General features: G+C 34.1%; 1 protein-coding gene across 7 annotated transcripts in view; it reads right to left on the reverse strand.

The window, feature by feature from the left end:
- Positions 1-26,455, reverse strand: part of KLF12 (KLF transcription factor 12) — a 529,300-nt gene that overhangs the window by 146,987 nt on the left and 355,858 nt on the right. For all 7 annotated transcript variants that reach the window (XM_019652141.1, XM_019652137.1, XM_019652140.1 and 4 more), the window contains one exon: positions 1,976-2,522. In XM_019652141.1, the coding sequence (XP_019507686.1) occupies positions 1,976-2,522 (547 nt within the window). The remainder of the gene's footprint in view (positions 1-1,975; positions 2,523-26,455) is intronic.

The raw sequence follows: 26,455 nt of genomic DNA on the forward strand, positions 1-26,455 counted from the left end.
AGCCGCAGTGAGCGGCCGTCCAGAAGCTGGCGACTGATCTGCCTCGCCAGGGAAGAGCGCAATGATGGTGCCAACTTGGGCCAGTGAAGCAGCGGCCTCCACAACTAGACTGAAGAACAAAAACGAGAGCAACTTGTCTGTTCCCCTTCCCCTAATTCCCCAGCACTGTTCCTATCCCCCCAATTACCCAATAAAAATCTTAAAAAAAAAAAAATCCTTATCAATCAACTTCACAATAAAAGCAGTATTTCTCTTAAGTGGTTTTGCACAAAGATTGGATTCTATGGTACACAGATATACACATGCATAAAATAATGCAATATGCCATGTTATATTTTTGCTAATTGTTAATTCCTAATTCTTAAGAAGGTAATAAAAACATTTATAATTATAAAAGAAAATAAAGACCTGAGGTATCCTTCAGTTATGTTATTATTCAAATCTACTAGCTCATTTTGATCAGAAGTATTAGTGATATCAATTAGGGTTCAGCTCAAGTAAAATCCATGAAAAGACTCCCTACTCCCTCTTTTTCTTCTACCTGTTCATGAGGAGGGTGGTGGGACTAGTTCTTGACCATTGACCACACAGCACGAGAGACAGAGAGAGAGAGAGAAATTGACATGTAAGTACAGAGTGTCTGCATCTCAAAATTGCAGTATAATCTCTCTGATTATTTTGAGTCATGAGATTTTTCACTTGGCAAACTGGGAAGGTGACATTTATTCCATGTGTTGTGAAGAAACTCATAGCAGTACTCATAAACAATAACTTACCAAGGGTGGATGCACTATTTTGTATTGTATGTTTGCAAAAATTTCTTTAAGTTCACAATCAAATGTTACTCTTATGCATTGGTACCTACCTTCTACAAGAACCAAAACAACCATATTTACTAGCATTTCATGAGAAGGCAGTGTTTTATGTGTTCGTTAATCATATTTTAATCATGGGCCTTAGTAGTAATGCAGTATTCAAAGCAAAAAGTAATACAACATAAAGTCTTAATCCATCATCATTTATAGGTTCTGAAGACAAAATATATACATATGCATTCAGTTTAAAAGGGAATAAATCAATGATCATGGGCATTTTACATTTCTATAGAAGGATAGCGTATTTTTTATATTCCCGGGAAGGGAAGAAAAAAAAAATCAAAAACATAATGCTATTACAAGTTCCTTCTAGTAAAAATTGGAAACAAAAAAAGAACTTAGGAGTAGATCAATAACTTTATAATTAGCTGCAAACTATCATATATAATTAAATAACTAGGTATTATTAAATACAGTCATGTAGCAAAGTATATTCCCGCCTTCTAAACCCTGGAAGGGAATATTAATATTGTGTGTTGAAATATTTCCATCACACTGAGCCATCCTGTTATTTAAAATAACTTAGACTTATATGAAAATAGGAATTCAAGCTACATGATATTTTTGTAGCCAAACACCTAACTTTAAAATTATTTTAATGGCAACTTAATTTACAAGTTGAGCAGATTCCAAGCATTACCACTTCACGGCATTTTGCATTACTGTCATCCAAATAAGTTCCAAACTGAACAACTCCAAGAAGTAACATGCTGATTCACTTTTTAAAAAATTCATAATGGATCATTTCTAGGAGGGATTTATGCATTTGTACTTAACAGTTATGCTAGCTATAGATTGTTCTTCCCATCTGGGTATTTGAAGGTAAACGCTTTTGCAAATTTAGGTATCTGAATTCTGACATGAAATGACTTGATACATAAAAATACAGATAAGCAATACCGATGATATACCTCTATAAATATAAGGTTACTTCCTATTACACTGTGCTCCACTCAATGGCTGATCAACTGGTGGCTCTGTCTTGTGCCTTAATCTTGTTTGGATGCACCGTATTTGCATATCACTTAGGGCTCATTCACTGAATAAAAGCAGTTACCTCCAGTGCTGAAATAAATCAAGGCTTTGCTCATGTCCCTTACCTTTGCCATGACTTCTCCCATCCTCCAAAAGCGGCACTACAATAGTGTTGTTCACGTTTCCAGGGGACCGCACAGCTGTGTAGACAACAGGCACCGACTGTACCACCACAGGGATGCGGTGAACATGACTCAGTTTGTTCGACTGTAAATTCATGGGGCTTGAAGGCGGTACGGGATGGATAATGTGCAAAAACTGCTGGCCTCCTACACCAGATGCAGAGGCAACCAGGGGCCCTGGAGTTAATACTGTCGACGAGGATGATGCTGAAGATACTGATGTTATAACAGTTGGGGATGAGGCTGGGCGGCTAGAAGACGAAGAAGAGGTTGAAGTTGAAGAAGGTGAGGAGGCAGATGCTGTCATGGAAACTGGGAGGGATGAAACGGCTGTGGGGGATGTCCTAGCTTTGTTGATTGACAAGTCCACTGGCTCAGTTTGCGTTTGGAAGTGATCTACAGATAACGAGTCCTCCGGAGGTTCCCCTTTCACATTATTTAGCAACAGGGGAACAGCTTCCATATCGGGGTAGTTGTGGACGTTTGGAGACTGCAGGGAGAAAAATGGAATACATATTTATCTTTGTTAATCACACAATTTAATAGATGAAAAGATTTATTACTGGAATGCTTATTAATTTTTCTTTTATTGCTAAGGGACAGTCATTCATTCCCCAAATATTTAAAGGGTGGCTCTGTGACAGTCATTATGATTAAAATTGAGAGTACGAAAGTACAAAACAGTAAAACAAGACCTTTGCTATAAAGACATTTTCATCTTATTGGGAGAGAGAGGCACAACTGTGAAAATCCAGTGAAGTAAGTGCTCTAGGGAGGAGAAAAGAGGCCACAGGAACCTAAAAGTGAGGAGTAATTTTACACAACATCTTCTAAAAGACAAGTTCAGTATGCAAAGGATTATGCACTTAAAATTGTATAAGTACAGCCTATTTAATTAAAAACATTCATTTTGTTGGTTTGACCCATCCAGCATTTATGAGTTTCATTTTCCTCAGTTATAAACTAATAAGAATTTTGATTAGATAACCTTGAACATCCTTTCCAGCTACAGAATTCTACAATTTCATAACCTAACCCTTACTCAACTATCATAATCTGGACGCATAATATTACCTGGCAACAATATTAGGAAAACTTTCATATTTGATGCAAGAGCTACCATACCATTTTCATGAACATTAAAATGGGGCACAAAGTTCTCCAACCTCCCACCCCCAATTATCACATTATTCAGTACAAATTATTTCTGATAATTGGATCATAACTTAGTGATGACAACATTTTTCTCAAAATAATGGACAGAACTACTACAATGTACTGTTTAAGAAATAATTTTAGAAAAAACTTATTCTGGAAATTTTACATTGTCTGACTGTTTTGTTTCATTTAAGCCAATGAAAATAAGTTTGTCCAAGTTCATTTTCATTCTTTGAAGTTTCAATGAACAAAATTTAATAATAATAATGACCCCAAGAGTCTATATAGTGAGCCCCAAGACTAATGGGCTCAGCATTTAATTATTAGGCATGAATATAATTCATTTTTACACTTGCTCAAATTCAACAAGTACTTATTGGATGCCTACTTCTGAGGCTCATCATGGCTCACAAATTTTATTAGCATGTGTCAGTCTAGCCTTAACAGAGAGAATTCGACCATAACAGATCATTTTGGTTTTATCTAATTTGACCAAGCTAACACAGACATTACTGTTCTATTGTGTGAAAAGACCAAAAACTTTATTTCAGCTTCATTATGGTATAAGAACAACAATGCCTAAAATTATATTAAATTGGTACATTTCATTCTTTGTTTAATAAAAAGATTTTGGTTTGCTATTTCCCCCAGAACTTGAGCATACACTTAAAGGAACAAAACATGTTTCTTAAAACCTTTCTTTATACAATATAAATTATAGCTCCATTCAAAACATACAATAGGCAGTAGTGTAAGGGAATTTTATTCTGCAACAATGAGAAAAGAAAGAAAATAAGTAAAAAAATGGTACCAAATCAACTAAAAAGAGAAATGGGTTGAGGTTTTATTGTTTTTGTTTTTTTTTTTGCTTCTAAGTTAACATGATTACTGATACACAAAAAGATAAGAATTAGAAAAGATAAAAATGAATTATCCAAAATATCTACTGCATGAAATTCTAAGTAACAAGATTTCATTTCATGTGCTGAAACTGAGAAATAAGTTTTTAATCTAAGACATTAAGAAACAAAAGAAAAAAAAACCCACCATAAAATGAGCTACTTTTATAAAAGCTGTTAGCATTATGCAGTCTTTTCACTAGAACAGTATTCCAACTGGTCCCCAGCATTATCATCTAATTTCTTTGTACAGCAATGTAAGATGTTTCTTATTAGTATGTTATACCCATACAGAAATTCTTTTTTATTTTATGAAAGGCTGCTTTCATAAAATATCCCAACTGGTTTATCATTAAAAGTATAAAATGTCATTAAGCACAGATTATCAAATACTGTTTGACTTCAAATCTAGTCTTAATTAATTTCTCTCTTTTTACTATATTAGACATATTCCAAATCCTAATTTTGAAAATAATGGATACTTCTACCCCCAAAGTTTCTCCTCCTATCTATTAAAAACAAGCTTCCTACACAGGTTAATAAACCAAGGGCTGAGATGTAATTCATCATTATAGAAGCATTTTATAATGTAGACAAAAGACCACTTTAGCAGATTATGACAATACAGGAAGTGATAAATATGGAGTTTATTTGTAAAGCGATGGCTTCTGTGATATCAAGCTTCACTGAGCTTTGCAACCTGCTTAGACTTCGCTAGATCACAAGCAGGAGTCCACCTTTTGTAGGTATCTGCTTAATCCTTCATTAAGAAAAATATTTACTCTGCAAGCTGTTTTACAGCAACAGAAGAATGTGTCTCTTATAATTCTCTTGTATATATTAGAAAGCTACGAAGGCCAAATATTAATAGCCCTTAGGAGCTTTCAAATACTTGAGAACTATATAGCTTTTGCAAGAGCTCACACCAAAATACAGAAAATACTCATAAAAACTAGGAAGGATAAACCAAACCTTTGGACACAGATTACCTTATCTGGAACCCTGGATACATTATGCATGAATATATAAGCATAAACACCACAGAGGCACATGCTGGCTCCTTTTTCACATGTAGCAGTTGAAATGCAGCCAGTATGTCCAAAAATAACACCTCATCAGTAAAGAGGACGGCCTTTATTGAACCATTCAACTATTTACAGTGTTGACATATCATAACCTCACAGCCCATACTAATCGCTTCTACTGTGATCATGGGGCAGGTGAAGCCATCCATGATTCCAGATTCAGGTAGCTCAAACATACAAGTAAAGCCAGCAATATTGCTGATGTCTAGTTTCAAAACAGCTATGGCAGACTCTTGCTCCTCCTTTTAGGAAAGAGAAGAGACCAGAAAGGCTTGATTCTGGAGTCAGCATGAGGAATTCACTTCTTTACTTTCAGAAAGAGGAACATTGAAATGCATTGGTTCTGAGGTTTGAATCCATCTATGTGTAGCTGTAGTGAGGTGATGGGAACTCAGGAGACAAACAAGAGAATGAAAGCTGAGGGAAACCAAGGGAAAACACCAAAAGAGAAGAACTTAGAGCAGTTAAAAATTAAATAAAAGAACTAGATGTATTTGAGAAAATGAGAGAAGATATGGGTATGTTATCAGGGAACTAAGGGGTAGGGACACTGAAAAACCCAGAAATAATAAGGAAAAGTTGTAAGTTTTAAGCACAATGAGGAAGAGAAACAAAAGAACAAAGAAAGGATTTCATACTAAAATTTTACCCCTGGTTACTAACTACTCAATTCTTGATAGAACACTTATGGACAACTCACAGCGGCGCCAACTAAGCGTTGTTGTTTCTGTTGTTTGTTTGTTTTATTTAAAAGCCTATTGAGATTTCTGCCTGGGAATGGTAACATGCGCTGACTTTCTGCTGCTCTCCCCTGGGAAGACAGTCCAACACTAAATTCAATATTATCTAAAGAAACAGTGCTCCTTCTGAAGACATGAAGATTGTAAGGAAACACTGGATGTTTTGTCAAAGAGAATGAGAATAATTTCATTTTCAAAAAGATTATATAATATCACTTGAAAGGATCCACAAGTAACTTTTTAAATAAAATGTCTTAAGAAATAATTGCATACACACAAAAGTGCAAGGTCAATTTAACAACATACTTCATAAAAACTGTGTATGTGAAAATCTCAAGATAAATATAAACAAGATTACTTTGCCACATATTATCACTTTCTTCAAAAGTCTTACAGTCAATTTTATTCATAATATAAATAAAATATTATGTATAATATTATACATAATATTGTAGTGAACATATGCCTCTCAGTGATCCGGGGGTTACATGTGAGCTTTTCTAATCAGATAATCATTTTCCTGAATAAACATTTTAAAATGTAACTTCACCTTTTGGAAATTTGTTGAAAGAATGTAAAAATGAGTCTAAAACCTCCTAATGTTAGTATCCAGAGTATTAGATGTGTTTCCTACAGTCAGCCATTACCATCAGTTGAAAAGAACAACAACAACAAAAAAGCATTTTTAATGCTAGTCATATCTTTTTATAACACGAAAATCTTAAAAAAAAAATGTCTGCACACCACCCTATCTTTGAAAAGCCCTCCAGAGATTCTTATGTGTAGTCATGGTTGAGGACCATTTGGATAATATTCTGTTAAATGTTAGCCAAGATTTATAAGCTGTTTGTTTTGACTTTAATGGCACCAGGGATTTTTAGAGAAGTGGTGTATATGTACACACACATGCACACCCACATACACATGTAACCACAAACAGGAAGTCCCAAACCATCTATGCATTCATCCATTCATCTAGCCAGCCAGCCAGCCAGCATTAAAATAAATTAGGTTTAATTTTATCTTTATAATAACATTTTTTGAGAAATAATCTCATGGCAGTTTTTAGAAGACTGTAAAGTGACTTGCCTAACATTACATACCTCCTGGCTTAACTATTATAATAAACTTTACTTTATAGCCTGTTGTGTGGTTATTATAGAAAGGAAATTTGATTTGGACAGAAAACACTTTAACTCATGACCTACCCTGTCACCTATTTGCAGTGCAATCATGGTATCATCATTAAAATTCTCTAGGTCTGAGTTTATCCACCTATAAAAGAGTAATATTAATTCCAAACTCATAGAATTGTTGTAAAGATTGAATTAAGGGTATTAGTGCTTTTAAATAATACTGAGAAATGTGGGAGAGAAGCAACTGAGTTTTCCCTTTTAGTCTAAAAATTCCAAACATACCAAATCAATTACTATAACTCTCAGAAGTGACATAACTCACTGAACCCAACCTAAGATAGATTCTGACACAGGGTTACAATAATTCAGCCACTGTAGAGGCATAGTGTTTACTAAACAACCAGAGATGTATATTACAAAAGTAGCTGAACAAGTCGGGATATTATGAGCATTTTTAGGGTCCACATATGATTTTAAACAAACATATTTTCTCTTAAAATACAGAAGATAGTCCCTTGAAACAAATTCTTTTCTTTTTCTTTCTTAGCTGAGCCATCCTGCCACCTGTTGGTAGCTCAGCAGCAGCTCAGCTCAGGCTGGGAATCGAACTGGCGAACCTATTGGTCAGAGCTTGCACTCTTGAGCGAGCTCTTAATCAACTGAGCCACTCGGCCGTCCCAAAACTAATTCTTTTCTGTATTTTTAGATTACATGGATTTGTCCACATCATGTAACAATTGATGTAATACATCTTAATTGATTGATCTGATTTCTTAATTCCATAATATAAATAACCTATATAAATCCATAGTTAAGTTTGTATTCATTATGACAATAATACATAAATATATTACAATAACTGTTATGGGATATTGGCCATTCTTTGTCTTATCACAGGATGCAACAGCAGAGCAATATTTGCTGTTTTTTGTGTCTCAGTAGAAAATTACTTTATATAAGTTTCCCTTGTCTGACTTGATGATTAATTGAACATGTACATTTTTTATGGGAGGTGCCGAAAGTAACTTACTGCACTTCATGTAAAAAGGAAATAAACTTAATCTATGATTCTGTATCTTTTGATCACTCCAGTATTTAAGTTATATGGCATTATTTTAAATGCAAGCACATTATAATTAAAGAGATGGATTCCTTTTTTCACATGAGGTGCATAGTAGGTACATGCCTTAGTTTTCATGCCTTCCTTTCCCTCATTAATAAATAAAATTATAAAGCTATGAGCACCAAGCTTAATGGAAGCAACCAACCTGCAACTCTGACTGGCCATTTTGGCTCTAAGTGTAAAAGTCACTGAAAATCCATTTGTGCATAGAGCCTGCATTTCACTTTCTACTCTATTGTTTTATTTTAATAAAAACGAAAGCCCATTTTTCAAGATTCGTCTTGCATGGGTCCTCATGGTCATCATTTACCTTGTTTTCAGCCCAGTGATTTTTATTCTTTACTCTACATGTTCAAGGGCAAACTCTTAAAAACAAATGTCACATAAATGTGAATTGAAACTGACCAAGAAAAAAATTAAAGCCAAGTGTGCTAACGAATGAGAGATAAACTGTAGTTCCTTTAAAAGCACAGATGAAAGAATAAAAGTAAACAAGTAAAAATATCCTACATTGACAATCTGGAACTTGGTTTCGGAAGTACTGAATGAGTTATCTACTACATGTAACGGGAAGAAATTTGAATGAATATTTAATTCAACTGCTTTATATTAATCTCTCAAGTGTTAGTTTAAGAAATGATGGATTATTTGAGAAAATTCGCCATATAGACATAATAGAATGGACTCTGTGCTTTCACATTTATGTTTTTATGCTTTCACAAGCGCAGTGAAATGCTAACCTTTAAAAAGGGTTCAATACGCACATAAAAATTTATCCCACATTTTCCTTATTTCTTAGTTATTATGTTTTTCCATGACCTATGTATTTCCCAGGACGTTCATGAATCATATTATTTACCCAAAGCAATCAGAATCTATGTTCACGGTTGACTGTAAATCTGAAACTCTGGTCTGGCACCTGTGTGGGGTAGAATGCGGTGAGAAGGATTCCCCTATATGGTGGTGAAGGACAGAGTGGATTCTGTTTATGCATTTTAAAAATTAATAGCAGACATTCCTAAGCAATGAAAAGGCTGACAAACATGTCTAGATAGGAACATAATGTGTTATGTATGTAAATTACAGATGTTTAGCAAATAAATAATATTTTGTTTTACCACATAATATAAATGGGTGAATATTCAATCACAGTTGCTAGATAACATTGTGCACAAGATATTAAACCACTTGAATCCTACTCAACTATAGTCAAATGAGGTAAAGAAGCAGCGTCCTAAAACAAGTGTCAAAAAGGAAGTCCAGGAAGCTCGTTTTTATTCCTATTTTCTTACAATGCCATCACTTTGTACCTCACGAAGCATGCAAAGATGTCCTACAAATAAATGTTTCCAGCTGTATGACATTGTGGAAAAGACAAAACTATAGAGGCAGTAAAAAGATCAGTGGTTGCCAGAGGCGTGGGGGAAGGCAGAGAAGGGTGAATAGGTGAAGCACCGTGGATTTTCAGGGCAGTGAAACTCCCCTGTAGGTTATAGCAATGATGTTCACATGTCACTATGCGTTTGTCAAAACCCACAGAACTGTACAATACAAAGAATGAACCTTGAGGTAAATTAAAGGTGTACCAATATAGGTTCATTAATTCATTAAATGTAACAAATGTGCTATACTAACACGAAACTTTAATAATATGGGAAAGTGCAGCGTTAGGATGAGCACATGGAATTCTTAGGTACAACTGCCAAAATATTTGCTAAGTCTAAATTTGTGCTAAAAAATAAAGCCCACTAATAATTTGAAAAAAATAAGTTAAATGCAATATTAATGCTAGTGATGAGATTCAATTGTGTCTATTATTTTGTCTCCCATTCTCTTTAAAAGTAATAATCCAAAACTATTCTCACAACATTTGTAAATTTAATAAAAAAGAGAGATAACTATTATAGGATTATTTTTCCTACCTCATGATTAGAACTTTTTGTTCTTTTGGTTTTAAATTATTATCATCATCATTCAGTGACTAATTTAAAATATTAATTAAAGTTTCACTACACATGAGAGGAAAACATGCCTTATAGACTTTTAGAGATTAAAAAGTTTATTTAAATCTTTACCCTAGTCCATAGTCTCACTCCAGGGCCTGAGGCAAATGTTCTGTGCTACTATTTTAAAACATGCAATGATATTTACCATTCTCAGTCAGATCAATCTTCTCTGCTATCAGATGAAACCTGATTTTGATTTCACAAAATGTTCACCATTAAGATTATTTTTATAACGCTATCTCACGGTAATGGAATACATCAAATTTCAGAGATAAAAAAACCCTGATCTCACAGTGGGCGAAATAACCAAATTTCTATGGAGATATAATTGACAAATGACATTATATTAGTTTCAGGTGTACAACGTATTGATTCGATATTCTTATATATTGCAAAATTTCAAGAGTTGGCAATGTGAAGAAGCTTTCAAAAGGTGGCCGGTATATATAATCTTCCTAATATATATATCATATATATATAGATATAGATCATATATCTATATATATATGATCTATATCTATATATATCATCTCAAAATCATGCGAATAAGTACTTTAGGTGGCTTTGGAAAAAAAAATCCCAGGGGCAACATCATAATTGATTTAAACAGTGCTGCATCTCAAGCAAGTCAGACAAGAACTGAGATGATGTGTTCCAGAAAACTGTTGGATGACTTACAGAATGGCTCTGGTGAGGACCCAGACACCGATGTTGAAGTTGCATGTAAAGATACTGAAGTAAATAACACCACAAAATTTGAGAGTCTGGAAAAATTTAATATTTTAAAACATATATTATTTTCTAGAAAATGTGACTTTGAATTTGTTTTGTAACTAACTTAATATATTAAAATATTATAATATTAAAGTTAAATTGTCTACGAGCTTACGTATTCAAGTTGGTTACAAAACTTTCCTCCCGGGAAAATGAGGGATAATTTAATGCAGGGACTTGCATTTGGACATATATGGCAATTTGGCACTTTGACAAAGATCTATACACAAATATTTAACTTTGTCTTATTTTTAGGAATAAATATTAGAAACAAAAAGGTGAGCATAAACACAGGAAAAGGTTTAGAACAATGGTTTTAACTGTAGCTATGAACTGGAATCATCTACGGAAGACCTTAAAGGTACAGAGGCCAGACGCAGTAGGGCTGGGATACAGCACAGCCACCAGTGCTTTAAAACGCATCCCATGCGATTCCAATGATCAGCTAAGTTTGAGAAACAATATTCAACAGCATGGGAAAATACTATCTAAATAATGTTAAGTTAAAAATGTTAATATAGGGGGCCGGCCGAGTGGCTCAGTAGGTTAAGAGCTCGCTCAAGAGTTTGAGCTCTGAGCAACCAACAGCAGTTTGATTCCCGGCCTGAGCTGAGCAGCCGCTGAGCTGCCAACAGGTGGCTGGATGACTCAGCTTAAAAAAAATGTTAATATATAAAACTGCATATAAAGAATGAACTTAATTTTGTCCTCCCCAAGATGTTGTTTTTATGTATGAAAATAACAAACACAAAAAACTAGAAAAACTACTCCCGAATATTAATAATGGTTTCTCCATTTGGTGAATTTGTGGGTGATCGATATTTCCTTTTTTACTTTTTCCCTAAGTTTTCCATATTTTCTACAGTGCATCTGGGCTACTTTTAGAATAGAAGAAATAAGTGTTATACTTTCAGAAAGATAAAAATATGAGTAGCATATTTTTTATTTTCCTTAAAATATAGTTTAAGGGAAAATATCTTAAAAAGAAACAGCTGTTTATAATTTTTAATATGGCTTTTCTGTCCCTACATTCTAGTGAACCATATGTTAATAGAGGAAAATAATTGCTATTGAAAGCTCAATTTACCACAGGTGTTACTGTTACCACCAGTTTTAGACTGGTGGCGACATTATGCTATAGGAATTAATGTGTTTACTACCTATTGGGTTGTCGGAAAAGTCATGATGCATTTTTGCAATGAAAAACAGCACGACTTTTCTAACAACCCAATATATAACTTGGAATTAAACTAAAGAAAAGAGCTAAGTATAATTCTGACAGTATGTAATCCCAGGTCTTCCAGTGGATTAAAACTATGGATTCCTCTTGAAATCCCAAGCATTACAGTTTATTGGGCAAACGTTTTCATAGTTGAGAAACTAAATGTAAGCAATTATGTATATACCAATGCACGGGAACTACAAAGCATATATATTTTAAACTTTATTGGGGAACAGTGTGTTTTTCCAGGACCCATCAGCTCCAAGTCAAGTCATTGTTTTCAATCTAGTTGTTGAGGGCGCAGCTCACTGGGCCATGTAGGAATCAAACTGGCAACCTTGGTCTTATGAGTCTGCGCTCTAACCACCTAAGCTAACCAGCAACCCCCGAAGCTTTATATATTTTTGCTGAAAAGCTTTCACTCAAATAGTAAGTCCTTAGAGGACATTACTATATGATCAGCAGTACACAGTGATCAATCTGAGGATGCTAAAAAAGAATTCAATCCTTGACCTGATAAAGTTAAATCTCCCCCTTCCACCGCCCAGAGATTTAATGTGTAATCACTTTTTTAGTGAACTGCATTTAGAAAACATGAAATGTATAAGCAATGAGGAATGACTTAACCCTGTGCTATAAAAAAATGCAGGGCATTAAAAATGAATTCGAGGAATGAAAACTGTGCTTTTAAAATCAACTTCAGAGTGTACATACAAATCAAGTAAACATTCAGATAAATATTACAGACTCCTTACAATCATAAATTAAATAATTAAATAATGATTATTAAAAATGTAGTTAACAAACATTTATACTTAATATTTACTACAACATTAATATTTATCTGGTAGAATTTTCTCCTCCTATTTTATAAATGAAGAAATATAGTCCCACAGAAGTTGAAAGAATCATCCAAGAGTACAGTGTAAGGTAGATCTGCGATCTAAACCTAAGAGTAATTCTTAAGACTGAACTTATTTGCCCCCATCCTGCCCTCATCAGCCCTGAAGGAGAACTTGTGTTTTTAAATAAGAAATAATTTTTTCATGTAGTTCATGTGCAATTAATATTTTGCAACATGCAGCTGAAGAAGAGTATAAAAATGATCACTACTTGGATAGGTGTCTGGTAGGCAGCAACTCACTTTCCCAATGTACCTTGCACATAAATGGCATGAGGCAGATAGCAGTGATCCATATTACAATGTATTTCTATTTCGTTCCTGTTTGTTTACACATTAAGCTTTAGGTTACAGCAACTAGAAAAAGCATTCTTATTTTAGGAATAGCTTTCACATTTTGTACCCTGGTCATGCTGTATGTGATATGCATTTGAAAGAAACACAAAAAGAGGGGAGAATAAAATGGAGAAACTGAAAGCCTAACTAGATTTGTAAGCAGTACAATTAGAAACCTAAGTAGAAAAATCAGCTTGCCATCTATTTGTTTTCTTCCATTTCTTTTAAGCCAAACACTCAGAAATATATTATTTTATTTTTAACCAATGATGGATATTCCTTGATAAAAGCAGCATAATAAAGTGTAACTTTTGTGAATGGAACAAGTGAGGGGCAACATGGTTTTCCATAAAGGTATTTTGATTTGCCTGAGCTCTAGTTTAGGTTCTGTTTTATATGACCAGTTTATGCATCGCCTCTTTCATTTCCAATTGAAAATGACTTCAATAATGCTTTTGCAGTCAGGTACCTGTTATCAACTTCAATCTTACCAAATTCCACCTGTCCTGAATTAGAAACCGCCCTACGGTGCTACCAAAGCGCTCTGAGGTTTGCGTGTCTTTATCTAATGAGACTGAGTCCAGTGTCTACATCATAGTTCCTGGTACAAAGCAAGCACTTAATTAAAGCTCATTAGTAAAGCTCCAATTGCTCCCTAAAGTCCTTATTAACTCTAAAATTGAATAAATCTATGAAATTACTCCATGTCTGAAATGTAACAAACAATAAATATATTAATAATTAACTTAATTATGACATAACATTAGAAGTGAAAGTTTCCATCAGCTTCTTCATTACAAAAGTTTAATTTATTAATTGCCATTTAAAATTTTTCTGTCCCTACAAAACTTTAAGTGATGGGTTTCAATATATTACAAGATAATTTTTAAAAGAAGGAATGAATACTTCCAATGGACCTAAAAGCTAACATTAGTCATTTTTGTATATTTGTTAATTTGAAGTGTTTTATATCTATCTATCATCTGTCTGTCCGTCTGTCTATCTATCTATCTATCTATCTATCTATCTATAAATGGATAGAATTGCTAAGTATACCTCAGTAAAAAGGAAGTTAAAAGATAATATCCTCTCTGGTTCCAAAATTTAGCTTTAATGTCTATCAAATTCCCCCAAATTATTTATGATTCTGTATATACTTTCTCTGGCCTTCAGGAAATAAAACATGGGAGATTGGAAATCTTGTAATTTGATACAGTGGTAGATGTACGTGTCTGATCCATGTTCATTTTCCGTTCCATGGTAACAAATAAAAAATGCTCTGTACTCCCTTCTGTGTGGAGATGCCCTGTCCCAGCATCCTGCCTTTCCTCCTTCTTTTCAAACTCTACTGCATGCTTTTTGTGTATTGTATTCTACTTCCCATTCTCTTCATATCCTTTAGCTTATTGTGCTAATCTCCTTTATGCTAATGCTATTTGGGTAGAACTTTTGCCTACCTCATCCCATGGTCTCCAATGTCTTCTACACATCTGCTATATCTGATTGTCACAACTCAGGGCAACAGGACAGTCTCCACAACAAAACAGAAGATCAACAGTACCGAGGCTGAGGAGCCCCGCTCTAAGCGATCATCCCTTTCCTACCAACTCTTTTCCTCCACCATCCTGTTTCTTTCTTCTTTTAAAAAAATTGAGATTCTTTCATTTTCCTCTCATTTTTTTCTTCTCGCTGCTTCCATATGTAAATGTACATATACAGTCCAAACATTAGTATGTGCATCTTTGTGGGTATGTGCCATGGTTTAGGTATTGGTATGAAGGCTAGTTAGCATGTATACTTTCTCGTGAATTCTTAGCATATAGGACACTAAAAAATTATGGGAGGGATGTGTGTAGTGAGGATATGCACAAAAGTTAACTTGAGGTTTTTATGATCTATTTATGCAGATGTGTGTATGTTCATATGCCTTTATTTTGTTAGTTTTCATCTTGTGCTTAAGTGCATGAATAGAAGAGTGCAGATATATTTGTTTTTTTATGAGTCAAGGCGGGCTAGGTTTGGGTAAGAGAGCTTAAGTCACAAGCACAGTGGATGAGTCCCAACTCCATGAAGCATCTGCCTTTCCAGTAAGGGTTCTGGATATCAGCCCAGACGATGACTACTGCCAGTTAAATCTAGGCATCAAACCTAAATGACTGTCACCACAAAAAATGGTGTAAAGGCATGGATATGCGTATTTGACATTTATACAAATGTGTACATGCATTATGGCATATTCATTTCATCCTCACAACATCCCAAAATAGGAAACGATTACTAATCACATTTCACAGATAGAAAGTAGAGACTTAGAGAGGTTAAGAAATGTGCCAATGGCTCTACAGGTGTAAGTGGCAATGTCAAAACACAATTTTTAGTGTTCTCAATCAACAAAACCCATGGCCTTAACTGTAATATTATACAATACTGATTCCCATAATTGATTCTGTAATGTATGCCTACAGTAGGTCAGGAAAGACTGAAATCACTGTAATCACATTATGGGAATGTGATGTATAGCATAAAGAATATAGTCAATAATATTGTAATAACAGTGTATGGTGTCAGATGGGTACTAGATTTATCAGGGTGATCACCTTGTAAGTTATATAAATGTCTAGTCACTGTGTTGTACACCTGAAACTAATATAATATTTGTATGCCAACTGTAATTGGAGTTTGTTTTTTAATTTTCCTTTAATTTCATGCAATTTAAAGACTATAATATTTAATAAAGAAGGGTCACAGGGGTTAAGTAAAAGCTTTCATGAGGTTCGCAAACATATATTAGCAGTCATTTTCCTTTATTAGTTTTCCCTATAATATCTCTAAGAAAACAGCTGCATATTATTCAATGATTGATTATTGCATAAACAAGAAAAAAGAATAGAATCAGGAACATTAATCCCTTTTTTGATCCAAATAATAGAACTTTGATTCCCAGGAGATAAAGTTAATCTGTATTTCTGGGCTTTAAATGATTTCTGTGGTGAAGCCTGAAATAATTATTAAATAAATAAGTGAACACACATTTACATGGTTCATTTTCTTCTTAACATCAATACTTTCAGTTGCAGTAAAAATAGCCAACATTCAATTATCTACGGTCTTAACAAGGGATCCCAGTATAAGTAATCCCAAATGACAGATAATCCAAAAAGCATTTATGTTGGGTTTTAAATTCATTACATGATTCCAGTAGATTTATTGCCATAATTATATTCTTTTTCTCAGGCTCATATTAAAATTCATTTGTATTTCTTGAGCACAAGCCAAGTGACAGCAGAAGGGAGGATCCCAGATACTTGCTGGATGACAAAAGGAAGTTGATATGCTATTAGCATTTTTTTTCCTGTACATAATCAACAGGAAGATAATCAAGAGTTGATTGTGAAACTACATTTCATATTTATTAAATGCCTTATATAATTAATTTGAAGGATATACTATATCACAATAGCAGAGCTGTGAAGGGTTTAGGAGGACTTCGGTTTATGCCCTGACTCTGGCCGAGTTCTACCACAGGCAACTTGCTTATCTTTCTCAACTTCAGTTCCTCAATTATAAAATGGTGCTGATATTCATACCTACATTTGAATGGAGTTCTGAGGATCAAATGATTGAATCACACTGCCTGAAACAAAGTACTCAATTAAAGTCAGTTTTGGTTGTCACTTTTTTTGTTGTAGGTATTATATTTTTATCTGTTTTACTCTAGTGCTAGCTCAAACTACAGATTACTACATCAGATAGTTTTATCAATTTAGCTTCCATAAAATGACACAGCCTTTGATTATTCAATAAATTACATACATTGTTGGGTCAAATGTTAAAATCTGTTCACAATCTGCTACAGCAGAAGGCGGTTGGACATATTTTTTATGTAACTATCAAAGCTAACTGGAAAATACTAGAGATGCACAATTTCTTCTTTTAAACCCCTGGGGCCATATATATTTCGGAATTCAAAATTTTTAGGATTTTAGGTAGGCAATAATATACAACCAGGAATGCGGTGGAACTGCCTACTCAGACACATTAATATTTCTGCAGTAATGCAAATGAGCATTTACACTGTTATAAATAAAGACTATTAAAAAAATGGTATCTTTAGTTTAGTTAAAAATAAAGACTACAAATATCTGCACTTAAGTTCAGCCAGGTTGTAATTCAAAATGAGTTTTTTTAATGTTAACTTTTCAGAATTTTTAAGGATTTTAGAATTACAGATAAGAGATTCTGAAACTGGATTAAATAAAATAATATCATTAGTATCAATTCTACAGTTTTTCATTAATACTATATATACTATATATCATAGAATTATACGTTAAGATAATTGAGAAATGAAGTCTTCTTGCTTTGCATAAAATGGTCCTGGATAATTTCTTGTCAATGCAATTCTGAACAGTAATTCAAGTTTAAATAATTACTCCTCAATTTTAAAAAGCATACAGCAAATACCTTGATTTGTAGGAAGATGACATATAGATGGCATTATCCCTTTTGTCTTGTATTTCAGTCAAGGTTTTGTTTCAGAGCTGTATTTTACTGGTAAAATTGATTAAATAATTAGATTTCAGTTTTAACCAGCTACTAATTATTTTTATGCTTTCAGTGGTCAGTAGATGAGACAGAACATAAGCAATATGATAGGAAAAGGATCTGGGTTCTTAGGAAAAAAACAATGGTTTTTACTATATCTTCCTGCAAATACACATAAATTATACCAGGTTGTAAATATTCCCTAAGATAAGGTGGAAAGATAAAATTTTGATGTATATTTGTAAAAGATTAAAGGAAAGAGTTTATACTATTCACTGACACATGAATATTCTTATGAGTAGAAAAACATTATTCCAGTGATTTCTATAAATACAATATATCCAATCAGAGGTATTAAATTATAAAGGAGCTTAGAAGTTAGTCTGACTGCCAAGGCAGGATTTGTTGAAACTTCTGTTCAATAGGAACATCAATCGGCACAAGTTCATCATTTAGGCTGTACTACATTTTCTGGAGTATCTGACACGAGAAGTGCACAGGGGAATGATAAAAATATATGTGCAACAAAAGAAGTATATAAAGAAAGATCATAAGAATAAAGGTTTTGAAGAAGACCTAATGTTGGCAACTACGAATAAGTTTGGCTGAGAGCAATAGTTTTTAATTCAATCTAAAATTAAGGAGAAGCTAAGAATTAACAGGTTGAAAAGCTTCAATTATCCAAGAACATGTATAGGAAGAACCATGACAGGAAAGGTATAATGAAAGACATACATACTATTACATAATAATACTTTAAAAAAATAGAGAACGAAGGCCAAAAGGGGGTGGGGGGAAGGCGGCTATAAACAGCACAAATGATAAGGTCAACTTGATAGGTGAATTTTTACATAACTTTGTGCTTCATATTATTCAGGATAAAAAAAGTAATATATGAACAGCTCTACAGATCATATCTCAAAAGTAGACTGCACATACTTCTCACCACTGTTTCAAAACGTGCATTGAATTGCAAAGCAATTTCATGAGGGGCTTCATGGGTAGGATCCAAAGTGATGAGATGGAAAATAATCCAGAAAATTTATAGGAGATAAAATGTGGAAAAAGAAAGCGCTAAGTTTCACTTCAGGTAAAGAAGAGTAGTGTGTATAAGATCAACTCTCCTGCTAGGAACAATTAAAAAAACTGGATTCAACTTTTAAAAAGTGCAATTTTAAGACACTGGAGAGCAATTAAAACAACAAAGACTTGAAGGTCCAAGATCCAAGAAAGAAACACAATGAGAGGAGCTATACTGTACTACTATTCTAAACTACTTTATTTTTTGAGGGATAATCACACTGTCTTGTATTCATTTAAATATTACAAAATATTGCAGGAGACCATACCAAATTGTTTAAAACTAAAAGGAGAGAAACAGGCAATAAAAACAAACTTACTGGTGATTCAGAATTTTTAAAATCATAAAACATGGACTTTCAAATATTTAAGAAAAGAGCTAAGAGTTAACACTGAAAAGTTGAGACTTGTGTTTAACAGCAGAATAGACACAGCAGAAGAAAACATTAATGAACTGAAAGATGAGTTAGTGGAAACTTGCCAGAATGAAGTCTGGAATGGAGGGGCGTAGCATAGTTAAGATACTTTAAAAAGCATTAAGACATATGAAATGGGTCTTATGTGCATGTAATTGGAGGCCCATGAGGAGAGAAAGAGAAAAGGAAATAAGGCAGAAGTAACATTAAAAAACATAATTCCCAAGAATTTTGTAATCTGATGAAAGATATTAAATTGTAAATTCAAGAACCTCTATGGGTCTCAAGCAATATAAGTTCAAAGGAAACTATGTACTCAAAATCAGTAATGAAAGAATGACCTCAAAGGAGTTACTGCTTGACCAAAGAATTACTTTTCAACGAAAATAATGAAATCCAAAAGACAATGGAAGAGTACTTTTAAATTGCTGTAAAAAAAGTATAAAATTACTGAAAATTTTGATACTTTTCTATCAAAACTCAAGGCAAAATAAGGACAAATAAAGGGAGGGATATATAGATAGAGTTAAAATGTCCCCAAATCTTTACATTGTCTAATTAGACGTCAAAGTACTAATCTATGTTGACATTATTATGAAATAAGAAGGATATTTCATTTTGACAAAATGACCTCTCTAATAGGGATATATATATATATATATATATATATATATATATATATATACACACACACACATACACACACACACACACATAAAATTATTAATCTGAATCCTTCTCAAATATAGCTTTAACAAGCAAAAACAAAGAACTAAAATAAGAAACAGAAAAATCCATAAATACAGTGTGATATTTTACTGCATCATTCTCAATAACTGATAGACAAGGAGGCAAAATGTGTGTAGGGGTATATAAGATGGGAAAAAAAATCCACAAGTAATAAACTTACCTTAATTTACCTACTTAGACCAATGTACCTGGTATATGTCCAATAAACAATGTTTTTCAAGTATTCATGAACTATTTATCAGAATTTGACTATAAGGTGAGTTATAAAGTCAAGTCTTAACAAATCCAAAGAGTTAAAATTATTTAGCATATGTTCTCTAACCACAATAGAATCAGGCTAGATATCAATTACAAAAAGATAACTAGAAAATTCCTAAATACTTCAAAATTAAGCAGTATACCTTGAAGTCAACCCATGGGTTGAAAAATTAATTACAACAAAAATTAGAAAATATTTTGAATCAAATAAGAATACAACTATGACGTGAAATCTGTGGGATGCAGCTAAAGGTGTGATTAGATAAAAATCCATGCTCTTGGGGTGGCTGAGTGGCTCAGTTGGTTAAGAGCTCGTTCAAGAGTGTGAGCTCTGAGCAACAGGGTTGCCAGTTCGATTCCTGGCCCAAGCTGAGCTGTCGTTGAGGGGCCAACAGGTGGCAGGGTGGCTCAGCTCTTAAAACATATTAGAAAAAATGATCGGTAATTAATTAGCAAACATTTATCTAAAGGAGGTTGAAAAAGAAAAGAAAATTAATCCAAATAAAGGATAAAAAAGAAGCAGAATTAATTAAATAGGAAACAAATACACAACAGAGAACCTCAACAAAACCCCAAACTTGCTATTTTGAATAAACTAATAAACTCATAGCAAAACTAATAAAAACGAGAGAGAGAGGACAGTCATTACCAATATCAGGACTGAGAAACAGGGATTTTAAGCTTACAGACATTAAAGATATAAAAAGAGAATGTTATGAACAGAGTTATGCTAACAAATTTAAAAATACTGATAGAAAAGAAGTTGCTTAATAAGTGTAATTTACCAAAACTAACACAAATCATGGAAAACCTGAAGGATCCTATATCTATTGTATCTCAGAAATTGATTTAACCTTCTGACAAAAACAACAAAACAAAACAAAACAAAACAACTCTAGGCTGACATTTGCTTTACAAATTAATTATTTCAAATTAAGAACCCAAAACTTATAAAAAATCTTCCAGAGAATTAAAAAGAAGGAAAACATCATAAATGTTTTTATAAGGCTGACATACTTATCATCAAACCTGACAGAATTCAAGAACAGACAAAACTAAACTATAGTGTTACAAGTCAGGACAATCATTATTCTTGAAATTATAATAGCTAGCGACTGTGATGGACATGAACGGGACATATAAATTCGTTTTTTTGTTTGTTTTATTTTTTTAAATCTGGGCAGTAGCTACCTGTCTGTGCTCAGCACCTTTATAATTTGTGAAAATTTCACAAACAGCATGCTTATAATTTGTTCACTTTTCTGTGTGTATGTTATATATCAAATTTTTAAAAAAGAAACTTACCTAAAAAAGGAAATGAAACAGCCAAGCTCTTAGTTTAGAAATTTCTGCAGGTCAACATTAATCCGCTAAACAACATTGTGTGTGAACTGTTTAAAGAATAAAACTGTTGTCTAGATCTACTGTTATTCACAGTAATTTTTCTGCTTCTGTTCATCAAAAAAACAATAAGAAAAACAGAAATGCCTTGATGAAATCAAACCAAGCTATATCAGTGACAAATTCACAAATTTCACAAAAATGTGAAAGATATGTTTGACATGACTTCTTCTTAGGAAACACATTGCAGTTTTTATGATATTAATATTCTTTCTAAGCACCAACCTAAACTATTAACCTAATAGTACATTGTAAATCCCAATAAATGCAGCAATTCATCTTTTTTCCAGGAGTTTGAGAAATATACAAGAAATATCTGTCCAATCCTCTGTCCAATTTCTTATAGATTTTCTACAATTACATAGGTAAGATGTGTCAGTATATAGATACAGAGGGTGCCAAAAACATGTATACACATTTTAAAAAAGGAAAACTGTATTAAAATTTCAATGCTCAATATATACTGATAACAAAAGATGAATACAAGTCACATTTGACTTCTGCAATTACAAGAGGTGCTCAAAGTGGTTACCATCAGTGTCCAGGCACTTCTGATTACGGCAAACTACTACTTGAACAACATTGACCAAAGTGTCCACTTGTGTACATTTTTTTGGCACCCCCGGTATGTAATGTATTCAGCATTTAACATTGTTCTAGGTACCTTGTCCTTATAGGCACTCATTAACAGCCATTAAATGAAGGAATGGACTTGGTGATAAATCAAATGGTCTCTTTAAAAATTTCTTTGCCACTGAGGACTTTAATTTCCCCTTAAGAAAACTGGTCTCTCCCTTTCTAAAAGTTAGAGGATTGTGATTGTTCTTCGATGAAACAAGTATTAAGAGTTCTATCTTTTCTTAGTCCCTGGCTAACTTATCTCCTGTAATTCAAAATTAAAAAGCTCCTACTACAGCCACACTGATTCCTTTTGGATATCTTTCTCATTTTTGGTTCATTTATATGATGCACAATACCCAGTTAGATCACTTATAGAAACTTTCATTTATTTTGAACAAGAGTAACTTTTTTGCTGTTTGCAGCAGAGGAAGGCAAGACTTACTTACATAATCAACGACACCTCACGTAACTTTGTTAAACTTCCTCTTACCTAGTTTTTGATATTGTTTTCATTTGCCCTAAGCCAACCTAAGGGAATTAATCCCACAGATTAGTTTGGCCAAATTTTGATAACCACAAAAGCCTTTTTTTCCTAATGGAATACTTGATTGACTTACTTTTTCTGAAGCATACATATAAAAAGTCAGTTTTTCCAAGTTCACCTCTCTACTACTATGTCTATCATTTCTTTTCTTACATTTACAAAGTTCAATAGAAACTTCCTTTCTCCCCAGGTTGCCATAATTTTGACATCACCAAGCACTTCTTCCTTCTTAGTCAGAACCTAATCAGAGCATCATCAGTTTCACCTCATTGCTTCCTTTTCCATCTGGCAAAAAATAAATACATAACTATAGCAAGTCAGAGATTTACCAGATGCCCTAACACTCCAATTTTATATATACTCCAATATATATTAAATACACTCCAATAATATTTTAGTTACATGACTTAAACAGCTTATGCATTATCTCACTGATTTTTTGCAATAATGTAAAACATATGTCAACACAAATTTGGTTCCACGCTATAGTTATCGCTTTTATAGTCCATTTTGAAATCCATAGCTTGCTCTTTATTCTTATTGAGAGAAAAGATATTCTTGAAAGTACTGAAAGGTAACTAACTGCCAGAAGGGATGTGTGTGTGTGTGTGTGTGTGTGTGTGTGTGTGTGTGTGTGTGTGTGTTTAGACTGGTGGTCTTAAATACATTTCTAAAGTGATACTCTGTCCTCATGCCTAGCTGATCATTCAGCTTTGTGATATCCATAAGGCAAGAACATTTGCCTTCAGAGCTCTGATGAGATTTAAGTCGAGAAAAACAGAAAGTTAGAATGGAAACTTGTGTAAAGGAATGATCGCTGGAAACAATCTAAAATTAGCTACAATGAAGATTTCCCTCTAAACCTTGCTAACTCTTTGTCCTACAAATGTCCCTTTTTTTTCTCTTTCTCTATCCCAGCCAGAGTCCTTCTATTGTTTGCACTTCTTTTCATTCCCAAGTTGATATCCATTTATTAAAAAAAATTATTTCTGGTCACCTTTATACTAATTTCTTTAGGAGATGGGAAAATTATTTTATTTAGCACTTTACACAATACATTAAAAAGTACAGAATAAAATATTGTACTAGATAGGATCATTTGTTGCTATCATCCATTGCTACTGCTTACTTATATCCCCATGAAACAAAGGAGCTAGAACATCAAACTCTCACATTAAAAGTTCTAGATTACGTCAGTGAGATGCCCTCATGAAAGTATTAGAAGTTAGAAGTGAGATAGAGGTAAATCTTCTTGCTGATGTGGCTGCTAGCAACAATATTTAACATTGCAGGGTCAAGTTGTCTATTTGTGTGAGAGGCAGTTGTGCCAATAGCAGTCAAGGCAATTGCAGCAGCTTCCCAATCTCTGTGTCAATTATGGTGGCATGTCCTGAAATCCATGGTAGAAAGGCAAACCAGACTTCCATCCCTCTCTCTCTTCAATGGATTACACAAAAAACTAATTCTCTATATTATGTTCCTGTCTATGTGAAATTCCACGCAAATTCCCAGAGTGGTTACTGTTTCCTGCATTATGACATAATCGCTAGGAGGCTGGATAAGAGATAACATGAATACAGATAAGAACAGTAAAGAACAGGGGCAAAATGCCGTTACCCACCACCAGCATGTGCATTCTGTGGACACAGTGCAAACTGAGTTCCCAAGTCCCCTGCCTGCTTCTCACACTCCTTCCTTCTCCCGGTCTCAAACTGCATGCAGTTTCTTAACATTCTTGATACTTCTGGGACTTTTATACATTGTGTTACTTTTGAACAGAGGTACACCATTCTCTCCCAATGACTACTGTCCACCCTCAACTGTTTTCCTAACTTCTAGACATCTTTATGGTACAGCTCAGGCATTCCCTCTCCCAGGGAGCTTTCTCTGATACTCACTCTCGGCCGTTAAGGCGCTTATTCTGGGACCCCCATTACACATGTGTCCACCCAATTCTTCCACTTACCACGCTGTATTAATTTTAATTTTATCTGTCCATGGAGTTCTCTCAGAAGATTGTGAGCTCCTTGCAGTGTGGGACTACAAATATTTGCCAAATGAATAAATGAGACAATGATTCTGTTTTGCATTGCTCCATCTGCCTGAAAAGACTAGTTACATCAGTTTAAAACAATATATATCCTCCATTTGATATGGTGGAAGGTGAGATTTTTTTAGGGTCCAATTTTCACAGGGAATGAGGGAAAAAAAGATCATGGAACTCATCACATTATGTCATGAGTCAAAGCAAGATCTCCTAGAGAGACTTTTGTCTCTTCTTGTAAGGTATTTCCCTAAGCATGGAGGAATGCATCCTGAGGTCCTGCACCCTCTAGAAATGGAAATGATTCTGACATGTCCTATTCATGGTGAATGATGAGAATTTTGAGTCTGGATTTTCAATTGAGTCTGGCCTTTCACACAGCAGATATATTTCAAAATTTAACCCACACACCTATATGTCAGCACCACTTACACCCTGTATAAATTGATTTAGCGGCCAAGGTTTCTCATTTAGGTTTTCAAACCCCTTTCAATATGAATGACATATATTAACACAGAAATAGAAATGAAAAAAAATCAAACTATGAGTTTTGTTCAGTATTATGAACTGTCAAGTGTTGGGAGACAGCTAATGCATTTATGAATTACCAAGACTCCTCAGCGCCTAACCTGAGAACAAGGTCCAAGACTCGTGATCACATGCTAGACCTGGGAGTGGAGAGATGAGATTGGACCCTGGCATGAACCTGGATCACTGTCCAAGGTGGAACAGGGATGGGGATCAGACTCCACTGATGAGAGGGAGGCGGGTAAATCTGGGAGCACCTAGGAAGTGCGGCCATTACTGGATCATGAGCTCTTGATTGGTGCAATCTGGTTCTTTGTGGCCAGCATCCTTTCTGACTGGTCAGCAATTGTTCTAGCTGCTGTTTATGAATTTCAATACCTCCTTGGCTGAGATAGCCTCCTAAGTGGGTATGGGATTGGTAAGTGCAGTGAGGTAAAGAAGGAAGTTACGGGTTGTCTGATACATTTTCGAAACACTCTAGAACTAAACAGAGTCTTTAGAGTGGAGGTCCTAAGGCTCAGGTTATCCTGTACGAACTGAGACAGTCAGGGGCAGAAGAAGTGAATGAAACATCATGAGCGTGGAGATTTTTATTTCCTTCATTGTTATACCCTCAAGCTCTAGAATGTTTGTTGACTAAATGAGTGAAATGAGGCTAGTGCTGGTTTGTGCATCTCTATCCCATTTGCTTATCTCTCTCTTGTTTATCTCCTTTGGTGACTGAATTGACCACTGCACCTACCATACTTTTACAGTTTTAAGCCTAAAGCAAGAATTTTCATTATGTCAAATGTGTGTGTGTCTATATGTACGCACATGTGTGTGTAGTAAGAAATGTAAGTTAAATCATATTAAA

This window comes from Hipposideros armiger, unplaced genomic scaffold (assembly GCF_001890085.2).
Source record: "Hipposideros armiger isolate ML-2016 unplaced genomic scaffold, ASM189008v1 scaffold_174, whole genome shotgun sequence".
Lineage (NCBI taxonomy): Eukaryota > Metazoa > Chordata > Mammalia > Chiroptera > Hipposideridae > Hipposideros > Hipposideros armiger.